This window comes from Periophthalmus magnuspinnatus, chromosome 21 (genome assembly GCF_009829125.3).
Source record: "Periophthalmus magnuspinnatus isolate fPerMag1 chromosome 21, fPerMag1.2.pri, whole genome shotgun sequence".
NCBI lineage: Eukaryota > Metazoa > Chordata > Actinopteri > Gobiiformes > Gobiidae > Periophthalmus > Periophthalmus magnuspinnatus.
Window position 1 is genome coordinate 7,272,917 of NC_047146.1, and position 19,554 is coordinate 7,292,470.

Here is a 19,554-nt window from a genome sequence, read left to right on the forward strand (position 1 = left end):
TTCCTCTGGGGATACAGGGTGACACGTCCATCTGCTGACCGTATGCAGCCACCTTGGTCGTTTATAGGACAAGTGTATAGGCTTCTCTTGTCTTTCCTCCCATCCCACTCTGCACCTCGTTTATTCAGCTGGCCCAAAGACCGGACCCCCACATTTGTGTTTTCTCATTGCAACATGTGCTAGCTTAATGTGGTGTAGCAAATTTCAAAAGCAAAATGGTTCGGTAAAAAGAGGTTTGTTGTTGGAAGGATTCTAAACCATAAAACTGTAAGTGGATATAATGTTATGCATGAAAAAGCATGTCTCTAACTGAACAAATAAAATGAAAGTTGAGTGTTGGGAATGCCATGCTATCCCGGGACATGGATTTGGTTACATAGTGGCCATGGTTGTTTTCTTGCTTGATTGGATTATGGCCACACACCTCTAACCACCAATCAATGGGGAAATGGGGTGTCAACATGGTGCTGTTTATTCAACACTCATTTATTTTCCTACTTGAAGCTTGAGATCAGCCACTGAAGATACCAGATGAGGTTAAGGGACAGGCAGGAACCACGACTTCTAAGTGTGGGAATTTGCCTATAAAATGGATTTTCCTGCACAAAGTGGGGCAGACCAGCAGGATGCATAAAAACTACAACACACTACTACAGGAAGTCATAATCTGTGTCATTTACATAAACATCATGAAACTAAAAATAATCATCACTATTAATATAATTAGAGAACAATATTATCCAAACATACTCAAGCAACCACGGTCTGCAACAGAATTTTACAGAAAGTCTATTACTGTATATCTTTGTGAGAAAAAACTTAAAACACTGTGAGACTGGACTCAGTGATAAAGAACTACAGTCAAAGTGAATTAGAATAACGCCTGAAGCATCAGTGTAACTGACTGTAGAGGATTTCATTTTGATTTATAGCATCTATAAATTAACTAAAGTGTTACAAATGTATATTACAGCGCTACCTTGTCTTGTTTCTGTTCTGTTTTACAACTGAAAACGCTGGGCTTGTAACTTGAGGGCGTGCATCCACACGACCCCAGCTGAAAAGAACTGGTAATGGGAAGACACCAGGAAGTCTGTAATGCTTCTAGTCAGCATGAAGTGCCATCAAAATAAAATTCTGCACAGTAGCTGCTGCTTTAAAACAACTGGAGCAATTGAAAATTCTCCTCCCAATTTATGCCAAATGTCACTTTATTAACATTCTTGCATGACTGCCAAGTGTCTGCGCTGCGTTATGCCCTTTGTCTTAATTGAAAACGTTATAGGGGTGCATTACACTTGGGCTTTTTATAAGCTGTGCTATAAACCCTCACAGGCCCTGAGAGGGGAAACTGCCCATTAACTTAAGGTCCAGGCCTCGGCTCGCTTAATTGACAACCTCTAGGCTACTTTCATCACTTGTCGACTTCATAGCGCCAATCAATGCTTCCTCCAGGACGTTGTTGAATCTTTGACGTGAGGGTGTTTGTGACAAAGAGCAGCCCGCTGCCACGGCCAACGCACAGGCTCGAGGCTGTCTATAAAACATGCACGCACATTCCACTACAGCCGGTGATGTAGCTACATTTAACCATAGAAAACACTACAAATCAATATATAGTCCATGACCATGAAGTTACACGGAGCCAGTGTAATAAGTCATGGTCCTTGTAGTCCTTTACACAACTGGACAGGAGCGTGTGGCGTGACACTTCACACTCCTCACTGGCAGGATCATCAGCTTTGTGCCTCTGGAAATGCATGTGTCTTGAATTAGAGCCACATGTCAGAGTGTTGTTGACTGGTATAGACACATTGGCCTACTACAATATTGAACACACTTATTTTTTTACAACTGACACTCAAACTGTCAAAAGTTATTATGAGGTTCTTGTCACATTTTAGTACAACAATGGGTGTTAGCTTTAGCAACCACAATTAGAACAATACAAAGTTGACGTTGTGGCTGCATGAGTGATTTGGAAAGTAACAGTTAGCCTAGAATATGTAAAACTTAAAAATGGCGCGGTAATTTTTTTCCTGCTTTAGATGGTAACGGTCACATTTTCATCCACCGTTTTTCCACCTTCAAGGCAGTCAAAGCGCTTTACATCAAGAAACCACTCACTCATTCACACACACATTATGTCGAGAGCGAGATTCGAACCGCCGACCTTTGGATCAGTCAACAAACACTCCAACTGAACTACTGTCATCCCTCAATTAGCAATTAACAGCTAATGCAGCCATCTTGAGAATAAAGATGAACTACTGCGCTACAGGTCAACTGCATACTGTCAGGCCAAATATTTCACACCAGATATGAGCACAGACTAGAGGGTTAGGCTGTACAAGTAGCTCCAAAATTATAGTAGCAAGCAATATTCACGATTTTGTAAAACATCTTTTGTGTTGTAGGCTACATATAAGCCAACAAAAACCTAAATGGTGTTAGGATAAATAACTGCGCTAGCTATTTTATATAACCACTCTCGTCATTATTGTACTGACGTCATGTGAGGATAAAGACTATGATCGCAGATGTGAGACTCAAATAAGATATAAATATGTCCGGACAATACATGATATTCCAATCTATCTAATGGTAAAGTAACTAAACAGGACAAGAACTAGCGCCAGGGATGATGCCATGATTTGTTACGCAGACACACCCCAGAAAGATGCTCATCGCAGTCTTGATTGGACTGTGCAACACCTCAAGAGCCGTGGATGACCTGTGCACCAACGAAGAGGCTCTAAAACTAAACCATGGTAGCCTCTCACTATAGTTTATGCATCAAACTTACTGTATAGGTGTAAAATGCAGTGTTTGAATGGGAATATCAGCACAGACTCCTTGTACAAGTATTGCTAAAGTATTTAAGCTATGTTTCTGTTTTAAGTGTATTCTTTGTCTTAGCAGAAACTAAAAAAAACACAAGAGGAAAGGGCTGTTTTCCTCAAGAGTGGCTAAAATGAACTGGAACTAGACAATGATGCTTTGCTAAACCAGGAACAGCAGACAGCAGCATGGCAAAAAGAAGAACAGGAACTGACAGGGAAATCATTTCAGGAACAGAAACCAAACACTAAATATTGTACTGTCCAAGCTCAGGGTGATTTCTGATTTAGTATGCAGCCATTAAAGCTCTTCCAAACTCTTTATTTACATTACCCAGACAAGAGTGGACATAACCTTTAGCCCACACACATTCCCCTGACAGTTAGCATAGCATTAGCACACAGACACATGCTAGCAGAACAGCGCGGGTCTCTTATTCAGCGAATCAGAAAAGCCTTTTGAGCAGAAGAAACATATTAAACATCCAAAATGTTCAGACTCACTGTGGAAGGAGTCCTTTGGCAGTCCTGGTTATGTGCGCCGCCATATTTCCCTGAACACACAGAGCGCTGATTGGCTGTAGCGGCGTTAACCCGGAAGTAGTTGATGTTTCCTATTGGCTGTAGCGGGGAAAGGGGGCGTGGTCTGGAATAGAAGGCGCACATGGGAAGATTGAAAACAAAACAATTAGGAAAAGTATGATAAGCGTGCTAAGACGTGAAAGTACGAGCAAAGGTTGAACTTAAATGTGCGTAATGATCACAGATGTGTCCTTTTAAAGTGGAGGGACAGACACAGGGTCAACTCACTGCAGAAGGAGACAGGGAGGCACCCCAGGAGCTCCCTCTCACAGCAGCGGAGAATTACTACTACAACCATCAGCCAGGTCCTAGTACAGCACTGACACACAATATTTGCCATGATTCAGTCCACAGGGGGCCTACTCTAAATGTCATCTTTCACTGAACAGACGCTGGGACGCACAGTTACAGTGAGACACCGTGATTTAAATGTGGAATTGAACCGTTCATATATAATATGTACACTTCAAGATAATAAGATCATATCATATTAAAATATATCCTACTATTATTATTATGATTAACTGTGGGATAGGGAAAAATGTATTTTCTATTTGAAAATTCCATTTCTGTGTTACTTGGAAACTACTCGTTCCCTCCCCCTTTGGTTCATCGAACACAATTGTTGTCTACTAATCCAGTTTTGATAGCATTTGGCACACTTTCTTTGGATCACAGCAAGATGCTCAACTTCCATTCTGGTCTCCCCTAGGAACCTCCGAGACCAAGAAAGGAGCCGACACCAGGTCGCGCCAGAGCAGGAGGATTGTCTGTCTCCTCATAGAGCTAAGAAAATCATTTTTCATTCAAGTCACTCTTTGGCCACAGACACGCACATGCGCGTGCACGTACACATGCGCATGCACACGCACACACGTGCACGAACACATACATATGCACACACACATGTACGTACACGCACACACACACACCACTTAATTTTAAACAGTTAATGAAATAAACCAAAATGTGTTATTTTTGTCAAGTCTATTTTCTCTCATTAAATAATCATGTGTAAGTCAGTAGCATATAAAATGATATGTCAAAGACAATAGCATTTTCTCTTTGTCCCCTCTTTGTACACCCTGATACAAATGGACAATGCATCAGTGGGCCCTGATGCCTCAGAAGTCTGGGTTCATTAAAATCTTGAACCAGTGCCAAAGCTGTAGTCATAGATAAAAGCAATATGAAAGGAAATTTATGGATGGCGAGTCACCATCTCTCTCTGGCATTTATAATAAACAAATGCTTTCTGTTTCCAATTTAAATTTCTCATTATACTGTGACTTTTGGAAAATGTGTTTTGATTTACCAACATTTTATCTGAAAAACTGTATAATTGATTAGATTTACATGGCTCTGATTTTAATGCTGATTGCCTGCCTTCCCGCTACAGTCCCCAGTTCAGCTTCACACTCACCAAAAACCAATGATCTGAGCCGCTCCTGAGGCACATTAGCATCGTATGAAGCAAACCTACATATCAAACAGTTTTTTTTTCTGACAAAATAATTGGCTTTAACCAGCGTTGAATCCAATACAAACCATTTGAAGGAAACTTCTTTGAGGATGCCAAAAAAGGTGAGATAGACTTCACAGCCCGAGAGAGATGGACATCAATGCAGTGTGCCAGCTATGGCTATATTAACCCATGGCTAAATCCCATCACACAAATGTCAGTGTATCCGTTATGAAACCATGACATTTAGATCCAAGGTCTCCATTGTGGTTTTAGAGGAAGCTCGTGTTTGTCTATTCTTTGCATCCATCAAACCAGGACTTTGCCTCACAAGCAATTGTACTCTCAACAAAAAGGTTAAGGGTCATTCACTTAAGTAACTTTATTACGTAATACAATATAAGATGTGAAGCTTTCATTTTTACAGTGACTCGGACACTATCAGATACATGTTTTGTTACTGGAGATCTGTGCCGTTGATTTGATTTCTTTCTCTTTATTTAAACAGGGGAACACAGTGAGGGCACATGGGCTCTTTTTATCATGACTGCCCTGTTTAAAATACAATATAAGAAGAAAAACAAACATTAAAAACAGGAGCAGGTGTGTGGATAAAAGTTTGATACCACATTATTAAATTGCGATCGCGTCACAAACGCATCCAGTTTTGCTTTTCCTTGGAGCGTATTCCATTTTTATGAAGCAAAACAGATAAAAGCCTCTTTCCCATCTCGTTTTTAGCCTTACGCCGTCATGTGATCTGGTATTAAATGTTCTGGTATCAATGATTAACACGCAGGTGAGGTTTTCTTGCAGTTTTTGAAGTACAGTAGTCCCTTATAGATACATTTCATACAGCGCTGTTCTCTTCTTACAGACAGTGATGGACAACACACTTTTCCGTAGAGAACACAGTGATGAGTTTCAAATCCATCACCTGTAATAAAATAAAACATAAATAAAGTAATTTTTACATATATATTTGCTATATGCAGGTTTAAACCCCTTATCATTTAGACCAGGGTTGTCCAAACTACGGCCCCGGGGCCAAATGCGGCCCTCAGACCAATTTTTGTTGGCCCTCTGCCTCCTCCTAAACTGTCGAAATTGATCAGAAAGGTTTTTTTTACTCCAAACTGAAGCGATTCTACCTCTATAACCTGAGTAACATCACATTGCATCGCGACACAGACCTAAAAATAATCTTCTAAGTCTTATTAAAGGTACAATGTCTAAGTCAAACCTGTGTTAAATGCACCATTTGACTCCTTTGTGGCTTCAAATATTTCAGTACGTGGCCCTTGGTGAAAAAAGTTTGGACACCCCTGATTTAGACCGATGAGGAGTTAGTACAAAAGGGTTAAATGACTGTTATTTATAATGTAACGTTGATGCGTAACGTTGATATAATTTCTAGTTATTGGACTAGATTTTCGGCCACGTGCCACACAAAAAACATTACTGTAACACCTCCATGTGACGTCTCCCCGCCGCTTGTCTGTCTCATGTAATAAAACGCACTGCTCAAATTCAACAATAGGACAATATGTCAGAAGGCTCTCGTGTTAAGACAGCAACACCTTTAGCCCACACTGTTAAAAATCACAAGATGTTTAATTATTGCCTCCTTACATTAGGTCGGACCCTTTCCCCCCGGGCGCTTGTTCCGTGGTCAGCGTGAGCAGGGGCGGCGGAGGGGGGGTTTGCGCCTCCTCCGCCTACTCGGCCTACACTCCATATTACAAATGATATCATGACAATTTTTCGTGGGCATCAAACCAGTGATGTTTTACCGACTCATTTGCTATGATACCTTGTTACAGATCCAGCTGTGAACCAGGGACGTGTCATGGGGCTGGAGGCTGACCACCCGCCGGGCCTGGCCAATGACCTGGAAGGCAATAGGGGATGCCAGCGCCCGGAGCATGTGCTGCACTGACAGAGCAGCAGGGCACCGTCAAAAACCCTCTCGTACAAACTTTGCAGATCACGACGCTTTTAACAGATGAGTAAGCACCGGTGCCCACTTTTATCTCCGTCCTCGTACGAGCTTTATGGACTTTCCTTGGAAGGGCCGGAGCTCCGTTCATGAATAGCAAAGTGGTGCCCCAAAAAGTACCTACTGTAGTCCGCAGAGGCTGGGATGGAAGGAGGTAGATGGCTTCTGACAGGTTCACTGCACAGGTTAAGCAACGATTCAGTGATGTGCCTGTAAAAGAAGGACTGGAAAAGGCCAAATAGCATCAAAGAAAAGAAACGAGATTTACATTATGGTTCAGAGAGACGACCGACTCAAAAGACACGGGGAAATGTAAAGAAACAGGGAGATGTAAGCAGTGATGGGAAGAATACTATGAAAATGTATTGAGTTACAGAATACTGAATGCACAAATTGAACTGTATTCTTTAAAGTATCCTGTTACATGGTGCAACCAGAGTACTGCATTCTGAATCCTCTATACTTTTACACAGAGTTGCATTATATTATAGTATAAAAACATGTCAGACAATCAGAGGTGGAAGAAGTGCTCAGTTTTGTTACTTAAATAAAAGTACAGATACAGAGGTACACAAGTAAAAGTATCACATGAAAAATCTATTTAAGTAAAAGCATTTAAGTACCCGTTTAAAAATGTACTTTAAGAGTAAAAAGTACACTACATTTACACTTTGTTTGATACATATTTTGGTCACAGTAACAATATGAATCAATTTCTTAATTTTTCTCATGAATTTTGTGTATTTATTTTTGTTTTGCTCAAAGTCGAGGCTTGAACTCAAAAACTTTAGTCAGGATGTTTCCACGAACATGGTAAAAATAACCCCTCAAATCATATGAAAAGTACTTTTTACTTTTCAGCCCTGTTCATAAATGTAGAAAGTTCAGATACTGCTCTCAAATGTAGTAAAAGTAAAAAGTATCCACTGTAAATTGTACTTAAGTAGAGCACAGATACATAAAAATTCTACTTAAGTACGGTTCTTACTACTTTTACTTCATTACCTTCCACCACTGCTCAACACTAAGTGATTTCTAACCCCTCAAATCATATGAAAAGTACTTTTTACTTTTCAGTCCTGTTCAGAAATGTAGTGGAGTAGAAAGTACAGATACTGCTCTCAAATGTAGTGAAGTAAAAGTAAAAAGTATCTACTTAAGTACAGTACTTTTCTACTTGTACTTCATTACCTTCCATCACTGCATAAAATTACAAACAGCTTGATTTGTTTTGCATTAGAGACAGAAAAATCACACACACATGCGCACACACACACATGCACACACATGCACATACACACACAGTCTCACTAATACTGTGCAGTTCAAAAGCCAAAATTACATGAAGTACAGTCAAAAAAACCCAACAACTAACTATATTCTGAATACCACCAAATGAAAAAGTAACTGTACTAGAATCCAGTTACTCAAAAATACTTCTCAACACTGGACGTAACTGAAGTTTTATTGCAAAAACGAAGCAAACATTTGAGTCTTTATATTGAGCAGAACAGACTGGAGGGACAGTATCATGTTCAGGTCAGACCACGGTGTCTCTGTGGCAGTGGGACTTGTGTCAAACTCTTTTTTTTAACCTCACAGATTTGTTTGGCAGGCATCTATAGCGCCTTCCAGAGGGCACGAGCGAGCACAGTTTCCCTCTCCCACGTTTGTTTACAACTCATTTATTCATTACACCCATGTCCGGAGAAAAAAAACACGGCAATACGGGGACGGATATTGGCCTAAAATTATAATTTGCGACGCCACTTAAAACCCTGCGACTATTTATAACCGCTTTCTGTTTTTACTTGTCGTAATAGTCCATGCATATATAACACACAAATAATTATTTTTGACCTTTTCCAGCACCAGGTTAAGAAGGTGAACGCTGTTTCCGAATGAGGGCCCTCACGCAACCGCAAACCCAGTGACTTGTGGATTACTAGAATGATGGGTTCTGGCCTGACGGAGCTGCTTGTGTCAGAAAGCATTAGATTTCCAAGCCAAAGCACAGCACACGGGAGCCCAAGTTACTGACCCTGCAATTATGAGAACCAGCACTCCAAACAAGGAACCAAAATGACTGTACAGTGGGAGCGTGAAAGGGAAGATCAGATAGATTTGGGAGCAGACAAACCTCAGAAAATGCTCAAGATGTTTCCACAGACTGTAACAGGAAATATTATTTTCCTCTTCAGTTCACCCTGTATCCCATCTCTCAGTTCATTTCACTGAATTAATGAGCTGGTCCATTAGAGCATCCTTCATTTACTCACAAGGTCTTGGGGGAGGGGTTTTATTTTGTAATCAGAGACAGACGAGTTACTTTATCAACTTCCTTTATAACCGTTAATTTATTAATAATAATAATAATAATAATAATAATAATATGTTTGATTTATATAGCGTTTATGTAGAATAACCCTTTTACAGGTTTAAAATAGACTTTTATTTTGTAATCAGAGCCAGACGAATGACTTTATCAACTTCCTTTATAACCATTAATGTCATAATAATAATAATAATAATGATGATAATAATAATAATAATATGTTTGATTTATATAGCGCTTATGTAGAATAATTCTTTTACAGGTTTAAAATAGACTTTTATTTTGTAATCAGAGCCAGACAAATTACTTTATCAACTTCCTTTATGACCATTAATGCCATAATAATAATAATAATAATAATAATAATAATAATAATAATAATAATAATAATAATAATAATAATAACACATTGGATTTATATAGTGCTTATGTAGAATAACCCTTTTACAGTCAAATTTTTAAAGATGGCTTTTATTTTGGCTTTTATTTTGTAAGAGTCAGACAAATTACTATCAACTTCCTCTATAACAGTTAATAGTTTTATATGGACTTATTTGTTTTGATTGTTTTTTCAGTTTGTAGTTTGTGTTTTGGACAGAGCGCCCATGATAAAGAGAGGCCAAGTGCTCTCATTGGGTCTCTCTGTATAAATAAAGATAAATAAATAAAAAAGTAATAATAATAATACATTTGATTTATATAATGCTAGGAGGGAGGGGTCCGCTAATTGCTTCTCTCCAATTTTATACAATATGAAACTAAACTTATGTCATTGTGTATTTGTTTGTTTATTGCTCATAAATACGTTGGAAACATGCATTTTTACAGTGAGCGCAGTCACCTCTGCACAGATCTTAGCCTCAGTTATAAAGCTGCCAGACCATAGACTGTTTATATAAATGGACACAGCTAACGCACTAGCCACCGCGTTACAAACAGGAAGTGATCATGGACGCACTTCCGGCTCCATCGACTCTGGCTCCAATTCACTTTACATCACTTAGTCCACTTCTTTATACAGTCTATGGGGCAACACACAAAAATGTTACATATGTGGCGGAGACTGGTCGATATATCGGGCCGATATTTGGGCTTTTTAGCATATGGGCTATCGGGCTTAAATCTCCAGCAGTGGCCGACTCTTTGTTTGGCCCAACCCGCTGCCTAAATGTGCATAAATAATACATGTATGACGCTTTTTTGTATTTTAAAGAAAACTCTAATCTGTCAACTGGACAAAAAGTTGTAGGAGTGAAGACGTTTGGCTGCTCGTGCAAGTCGCTTCTTCAGTTCTGGTCAGTTTACTGCTGGACACTGCCTTATATCTGTCTGAAGGGAGGAGTTAATTATACTGAAACTAACACACCTATTGTTTATGTGTATTGTTTGTGTGTTTATTATGTTCTGTTTGTGGGCCAGGTCTAGCTCAGGGGTGTCAAACTCAATTTCACCGAGGGTCATATCAGCAAAATGGTTCATCTCAAATTTGCAAAGATATAAAAAAATATGTCTGTGTAACTGATGAACTGACATTTTAAGACAGTCATACATTTAAATTTACCTTGTCGCGGGCCACATAAAATGACATGGCGGGCCGTATTTGGCTCCCGGGCCTTGAGTTTGACACGTGTGTTCTAGATATAAGGCAGTGTCCAGCAGTAATCTGACCAGAACTGAAGAACGAGCAGGACAACGTCTTCACTTTTACAACTTTTTGTGCAGTTGGTAGATTTTGAATTTTCTTTAACTCCGGATCAGACCTGGACGACTGAGGGAAAACACAGACACTTTCATTTAAACACTTTAGTGCAAAGACGGAACTGCAAAACAACATCCAGTTTTAGTAAAATGAGACTAGGGGTGAGTTTGTAACAAGGAAAAAATAATGAAAAATGTCAGTAGATCTCATTAGTCTTTGGTCTCTTCTGGTCTCAAAACAATCAGCATCACTCATGAAAAAACAAAACAAAAAAACATGACAGTTGATCTCTAGTTGGGGCTTTACTTGCTAAGATTTTGAAATGGTATTAAAACAGGATTGTAAAAGCTGACGTAACAAAAGCGGTCTAAAATATTCACGCAAATGCATAAACAAAATAACCTAAACTAAGAAATCAAACATTACAGGATTAACAGATAAAACAGTTCAGCGTCTCAAAAACCTGGTCACGTCAGCCTTTTAAAAACAAAGACAAAATAAGGGACGCGTAACAAACATAATCCTACAAACAGAACAAAAAGAGACATAAAAACAGGACGAAACTAAATGAGCCTCATGAGACAAACAGAACGATCGTCTTAAATCGGGAGGCGGCTGCAGGTGAGACACATGTAGGATCTCGATGCAGCGATCAGAGGCAAGAAACTAGTTGTTCAGCAGATTTATCCCTCAAAAAGTGTTCAAAATTGTTAAAAATATGAGTTGCAGTTACAAAAATGACAGAACGCAACAGTTAAATAGTCAGTTTGTGTCTGTAACAAGTCGTAAAAGTTCATAATTCGATCTTCTACAGCTCAAATCTTTAAGTCAAACTCCTCATAATGTTTTATAAATGAGACTCCTGAGCTGTGACTTGTCCTGGTGTTAGGCCTGTCACAATTACACATTTTGAAGTAAGATATGTAGTACAGTACAGATGATAAATGATGACACTGAAACTGATTTATGAAACTGACACAAAAATTTAAACAGGATTATTCCCAAAAATAGTTTAAATGGACAATATGTTTATGGAAGTGACTGGTGAAGTATTCAGTTTTGTTACGTAAAAGTACAGATAAAGAGGTAAAAAGATACTCAAGTAAAAGTAAAAGTATCACATGAAAAAATCTACTGTTTTAAAATATTTAAGTACCCGTTTAAAAATGTACTTAAAGAGTCAAAAGTAAAAGTATTTCACACGACTGTTTTTCATTTGTTAAAGTGTTAAATGTAGTGATACTGATTAAAAAATATACATATTTTGATCAACAGTAACAATATGACTCAATTTCTTCATTTTTCTCATGAATTTTGTGTATTTATTTTTGTTTTGCTCAAAGCTCGAAAACTTTAATCAAGATGTCTCCACGAACACGGTAAAAATAACCCCTCAAGTCATATAAAAAGTACTTTTTACTTTTCAGCCCTGTTCAGAAATGTAATAGAGTCAAAAGTACAGATACTGCTCTCAAATGTAGTGAAGTAAAAGTAAAAAGTATCCACTGCAAAATGTACTTAAGTATAGCACAGTTACATAAAAATTCTACTTAAGTACAGTTCTTACTATTTTTACTTCATTACCTTCCACCACTGCTCAACACTAAGTGATTTCTAACCCCTCAAATCATATGAAAAGTACTTTTTACTTTTCAGTCCTGTTCAAAAATGTAGTGGAGTAAAGTACAGATACTGCTCTCAAATGTATTTAAGTAAAAGTAGAAAGTATCCACTGTAAAATGTACTTAAGTAGAGCACAGGTACCTACAAATTCTCCTTAAGTACAGTACTTTTTTTTAACTACTTGTACTTCATTACCTTCCGCCAAGAATTGATTTACTCAACCCTCCATAGCTCAGAACAGAAATGATGGCATGTACTAAACAATAAGTAGATGTAGTATTTATCATGGTAGTCTAACCTGCTCATCTCCATGAATATATGAATATAAGTTTAATATTTTACCGTAGTACATCACTTTAGCGATGAGCAGGTGGTAGAAACTTCACTAGAAAGTACAACCTTCAACATTAGCGTTAGTGTTTGACGTCATAGTACATGGCTGAATCCTACTGTTAGTACTATTACTATTCCAGCTTCTAATACTTGACTTCTCATTCTACATTACTACAGTACAAGTAATAATCCTGTAAATATTCTTCTGTGCAGTCTGTTCTGTGTGTTTCTCCCTCTTTAGACCTCGCACCACGACACTAACAGGTGTGTACTTCAAATATCTCACAGTCCACGTGGTTCACTTCAGGAAGTACAGAGAAAGTGTGGGACTCCTGGGAACACGCCCCTGCCACGGTTCACTTGAGTTACAAAAGACAGCAGTAAAACGCCACAGGTACGACACAATGTACACGTGTATTTCCTCCTTTGCACTGTGCTCACTTCAGACCTAACATTAAGTCACTGTAGTAAAAGTAGTGGTAGTACTCACTATCCAAGTTATCTATGAGTATTTTATGTCATTGTTGAAACTCAGATGGTGCAGTAAAGTTGTTTGGGGTGTTGTATTTGTACAGATTTGAAGTGATCCTCGTAGTCACTGCTGTAGAAGTTTTCCCAGGAACAGGTAAAACTAAAAAGGATCGAGACCAAACTGGATGTTTTAAGTAGGAGAAGTTTATTTACTATCAACACAGGACCTGAGGGATTTGAAAAGTCAACATGGCCTGATCTCAGAAGTGAATATAGTGCGGTCTTTGAGTGTTCAAGCCTCCGTCACTACGTTTCCAGAGGAGGAGGAGGTTGTATCGCAAATGTAGTGAGATTCTAAAGGTCAGTAGACTCTGGTTAGACAGAACTATACCACAATTTAGATAAAGGTATGCTAAGAGAAAATAATAGTGTAAATGTGGGTTCTGTGAGACAAGACAACGTTAAACTGACGTGTAAGTGGGGAATAAATGATTAAAAAACTCTTACTTCATCATACAAGTGTTGCTTAGTTAATTTGATACAATATATTTCCCCTAAATATTTCGTGACTGTTTGTATTTGCAGTGCTGCGTCCTAAACCGTGCAGCCGCCGGAGCTACAGTGCACTCTGCAGGTCTGTGGGTGCAGATGTCCAGCTCTGTGTTTTATATTCACCGACTGAAGAATCATTTCACAGCAGACTTGGTTGTAAGCTAATTTGTCACAGACTTATCAAGGCCTATTCATCACTGAGCTCATAATTACCACAATGAGCTGCAGGACCCCTCCTCCCTCGTGCCTCTCGTCTTCCCCCCCAGCGCTGGTCAGCCTGTAAAAGCAGGATGTGTTGGCACCTTTATGATATAAATACTCACACACCTTGGGCATAAGAAAGCTGTCAACAGAGCATTTGTTTTCCATTTTTCACCACCCAGAGCACTCAAAGCCAAAGGAACTCTAGGAGACAAGGCGTTAGAAATGCAGCCCAACACTAACTATTTTGCCCCTCGGTGAGTTTTGTGCCTAAACAGATGGGGCTTAAATTGGTTGTATTTTATATAGTGCAAGAAGAGAGGCTGAATTTCCATTCTGCAAGATCTCACCTCTGCACATGCTTATAGTTGGCCTTAATTCAATCTCACTAAACCGATCCTTTATGTGGACGTAACCGCTTAAACATGGGCGGGAAAACGGTTGGTGTTTCATATATTTTGGAAGATTCTGTGCAAAAATATGACTTTATTTATAATCTTTTAAAATAAACATAAAGAGAGTGCAAAGAGCTAATGGAGTGTGAGAAATTCGAGAGTATAAGTCACAATTTTAAACTTTGAAACAAGCCACAGAACATAGTCGACCAAACCTCTGGAGTGGATGAAAAGTTTGGCCTTAATAATAAAATCTAACACTTTTTTTAAATTTCTTTTCATTACTTTTCATGGACCTATTGTTGATTATTAATATAAGAGTCAATTCTCCATTTAAACATTTATATTAGGATAAGTTTTGTGCACATCTGTACGCAAACTAAACGTCCAATCAGCAGGAAAACGGGTAAAAAGTTCTTGTGAAGTGAAGCGAAAGCCCAGAGATGTCAGAGGGGCAGCTCTGACCCATCACAGAAGTTAGGACCCCCCCCCCTCCCTCCCTTCTCCCTCTGACCACCACAAATAGATCAAAGCACATCTGTTTCTGTGTCCAGCAGCCACACATCTATAATTGCCAAATGGCTTAAATGGCTTAGAGCGACGCATGGGATGATAAACCGTTCGGACACTGAAGATGCTGCAGCGTATGAGCAGAAAGTCTCTCTCCGGACTGGACCGTCCTAGAGACACAGAGGAGGCTGCCTGCTTCTCTCCCCGTGGACTGAAATAGATATCACAATTTCAGTTCAGGAGCACAGGCCTCTGGGGCAAGAGATGACCACACAGCTGGGTATACACAGTGAGCAGACGCATATGCTCAGATTTCTGGAGCACGTGAAAATGAATCGAATCTCTGCTAACGTGTTTGTGCTGTAAGACAAGGTAGCACTGCACCAGACAGACGACTACTTTTAATAGTTTTAAATGACTCCAGTCTGGTGCAGTCTGGTTCTGGCTGAATGGAGTAGGCACATAGTGATAGGGAGACGCCTGAAGTTGTCACAGTATGACACTGATTCAGACTAATGAGCATAGTGCTGTCACCACACATCTGCCTCTCATTCACTTGTAGAATCTGGCACAACACCGAACCTGCTGGAGTCACGGCAAGATCCTGAAACATGGGACAACAATACCACCTCAGCACCCTCTGCCCAAAACTCCCACAAAGAACAGCAACTTTAGCTCCAGAGAACATCACAGGTCGCAACTTTTTCTCCGAATAACGACATAATTTGGTTTAACATCTTATAATTTCATCAATTCTCATAAATCGTGTCCATTTTGAGACGTATATTTCTATCTGCTGTACATTTATTGAAACCCTAAGGCCATATCGACGCAAAATGGCAAACGACATCCTCAATCCTCTTTAGCCAAGGCCATACATTAACGTTACAGTCTGATAAATACATATCTGAGGAGACAGCCGCACAATGAAAACAACTGTACGTTCTCGGAGGTGACAGTGATTAGGTTGGCACATCTCAGATCTCCTACTCCTCTTTTAAGGAGCGAAAACAGCCGCTCGGACGAAATTCCTCTTGGGCATCCTTGTGGAAAATAGCACAAAGGTTTACCAAACATCATTGTGGCGGTGGCACCAATTATTGTTAATATACATCAAATAGCCTTAGCCAGTCCGAGGAACAGCCTGATCACTCCAATGACGGGAACTGTCAATCTGCAACCCCCAAGTGAGGAGAGGCGAGCCCGGGCCGGCTTGTGAATAAAACAATAACACAACAGCCAAAATGACATCCAAAATACGCACACACACACACACACACACACAGCCCCGGATGACCCTGAAACACAGCCGTCGTACAGAGGCCTTTAGACCAGGGACACACACACAAACACACACTCTTCAAAGCAGATACGTGTAAGCTTTGTTTGAGCTCTATATGTATGTGTTGGGGCAACGCCAGTGAAGAGGAACATGCAGTGAAAATACACGGGACAGTTTGTTCTTTTGAGGCAGACGTGGGGTCGTTCAGAGCTGTTTAGGAGGTAGTAGAAGAAATAAAGCAAAGCAAAGCAGCGTCATACAGGAATATTACTGTTTATTCAAGGTCTATTATGACTTTTTCATCTGTTTGAGAGACAATTTGTATTTATTACTAATATAACATTGTATAATATTGTTGTATCTTTACTACAGAGTTAAAATTGTAATATCTCCTTGCATTTGGAGCAGTTTAACAGTTTAAAATGTTCCTTTACGTCCATGATCAGTGTCAGTATCAGCTTATATTCTGTGCCTTTTTCACCAGATGTAAGTCATGTCTGAAAGTTTACATTTAACTGTAGCAATTTTGGACTTTAGACTTTAAAAAAAAGGCTTTAAACTTCTTAAAAAGAGAGTGTGTGACAAACATGAGGAGGCTAAGTGTGGAGAAGAGGAGCCTGCTGCAGAGGGGCCAGGCCTGTGCAGAAGAGAGAGGGAGGGGGGCTGGCTGGTGCAGGACGGGGGGTACCATGATGAGAACAGACACGAGCCACATGAGGCCCCCTCACAATGCACCGGACCCCTGTGGTACGTCCAACGCGCTGCTTATGTGCCCAGACACTGCACGGTGCGTAAAGTTGATACGCTCGTGCGGGCACACCAGCACGCAATACTACTACTACTACTACCATCAAATAACTGAGACTCATCCAGTTTTCAATTAGTAATACAGTAAAACACCCCCCAAAAGGCCTTAACTCATTTCTTTAAAGCGTGTGTGTGCAGAATGTGGTTATTTGTAGGGATTGCGCTCCCTCTAGTGGTGTAATGTTGTATAGCAATAAGACACAATCCAAATGACATGATGCACAAAAGACAAAAGACAGTTTTTACACAGTGATTCTACTTATACGTGACCTCTAATAGCACAAAGTTCACTAACCAGTGCCAGACCTGAACATTCTGAACTCGTATGTGTGTGAACTTTCATATAGAATCCATTTTGGCAGCGAAAAACATGGCAAATTTGGTTAGGCACTCTTGTGGAACCACGCTGGCCTCTCCACACATGTTGCAGACACCATAAGTCATCCCCAGTTTGCCTCAGCGAAGCACCACGAGGGTCCTTTAAAGCGATATGCCTTCTGGGGTGCTTCTTTATGGGCCAGGGTTGCACCATTGACTATTGTATAATTCTCCTCAAATCAGTTTGTTCCCCCCCTCGTGCCCCGGCTCAGCCCACCCCTGACTAAACAACCAGAAAAAGGTCACATTTCTGAGAAGTGACTTCCATCTGAGTTCCATGCTGGGTCGTCACTTTCAATTTCCTAAGACCTTTCATGTCACACAGCCATCAACGTGGAAAACTATAAACAAACTCCAGCTTTGTTCCACTTGTGCCTAGAATTTATGGAGAATAAAGTGATCTTTCAGTAGTAAATCAACACGTTTGTTCATTTACGCAGTGATGTTTTGCTTTTACATTTGCTTTTTCTGCTTTATTAAACATTTATGAGGCTGACAGTCCAATAGATTAACTCCTTTTTTTCAGTTTTGATGTTCATTCCTCAAGTTCTACAGTGGATATACTGATTGCAGACCCTCAGGAGTCCCGCGGCGCCCTAAACAAACGTCTGTGTTACCCCCTTCAGCGCCGTGTTCAGATGGTTCATATGTTGAGGTCCAGGCAGTAGATTAATGGAGCGTGAAATGCAGGCCTGAAGTGCAGCAGCTCCAAACCTGCAGGTGACAGTGTCTGCGTGACGTTCTTATTGTGACCTAAGTGAGCTGTGCTGTAACTGCATTTGACTGGTGACAATTAGTGACCTTTTTCCAGATCCAGCGTCCTTCAAGTCCAATTACAGCAACCAGGGAAGAGTGAGGAGGATAGAAGTACTGCTAGTTCTAGTATTTGCAGTTTTAAAACGACTGAGACTTTACTCTGAAGAACAGATTGCATTTATCATCTTCCCACACGAGACTTTCTGAGAACTGAATGTGTCTGTTGTTCTTCAAGACTCTGAAGGTAGGACACATCAGACGAGGAGCAGAGTACGACGCCGCAGACTCCTACATTTCAGATACAGCTCAGATCATTGAAAAACGACTTTTTTTCCCTCCTCTTTTTCCATACGCTGTGTTCACACCTTTTGCCTCCCATACTCTGATGATGTGCTATAGTTTTTAAACTTTATAACTTTTACACAAACGTTTCTTTTTACATTTGTCTAGTGGTGTTGGAAGCTTCAGAATTTACTTTGCTACAGGGTAAATTGTGCAAATAATGATTGAAAATATCAAATAAAACTCACTTAATGTTGAGCAGTGGTGGGAGGTAACGAAGTAAAAGTGGTAAAGTAGTGTAAAAATCAAAACTATGACTAAATGTGAGGTATTTTTAGCCTATTTAGCGAAGTATTTGTACTGTGTTTGAGTTCTACAGTAGAAACGTGTTTATTGGGAGATCATTTCGTTTGTTTTATTAATCCAGAACTTACAAATCAAAGTGTCCGCGCTGTAGGACCATAATGCATCAGGTTTATACAGCAGTGGAAGTAAAAGTAGTAAAGTACTGGACTTAAGGTGAATCTTTAGGTATCTGTACTTTGCTTAAGCGCATTTTACAGTGGATACTTTTTACTTTTACTTCACTACATTTGAGAGCAGTATCTGTACTTTCTACTCCACTACATTTCTGAACAGGACTGAAAAGTAAAAAGTACTTTTCTTATGATTTGAGGGGTTATTTTTTACCATGTTCGCGGAAACATCCTGACTAAAGTTTCAAGTTCGAGCTTCGGCTTTGAGCAAAACAAAAAGAAATACACGAAATTCATAAGAAAAAGCAAGAAACTGATTCGTTTTGTTACTGTCAACCAAAATATGTATAATTTGAATCCAATATCTCTACATTTACACTTTAACAAATGAACAGCACCTGTGTGAAATACTTTTACTTTTTACTCTTTAAGTACATCTTTAAACAGTTTAAATACGTAAAAATAGTAGATTGTTTCATGTGATACTTTTACTTTTACTTGAGTACAGTACATTTTTTATCTCTGTATCTGTACTTTTACTTAAGTAACAACACTGAGTACTTCATCCACC

At 39.6% G+C, this 19,554-nt stretch overlaps 1 protein-coding gene across 1 annotated transcript in view; it reads right to left on the minus strand.

Annotated features, from left to right (window-relative positions):
• clybl (citrate lyase beta like) overlaps positions 1–3,398 on the minus strand; it is a 49,274-nt gene extending 45,876 nt beyond the window's left edge. The window contains exon 1 of the mRNA XM_033987437.2: positions 3,345–3,398. Coding sequence (XP_033843328.1) covers positions 3,345–3,388 — 44 coding nt within the window. The 5' untranslated portion in view covers positions 3,389–3,398. The remainder of the gene's footprint in view (positions 1–3,344) is intronic.
• Positions 3,399–19,554: the final 16,156 nt, after the last annotated feature.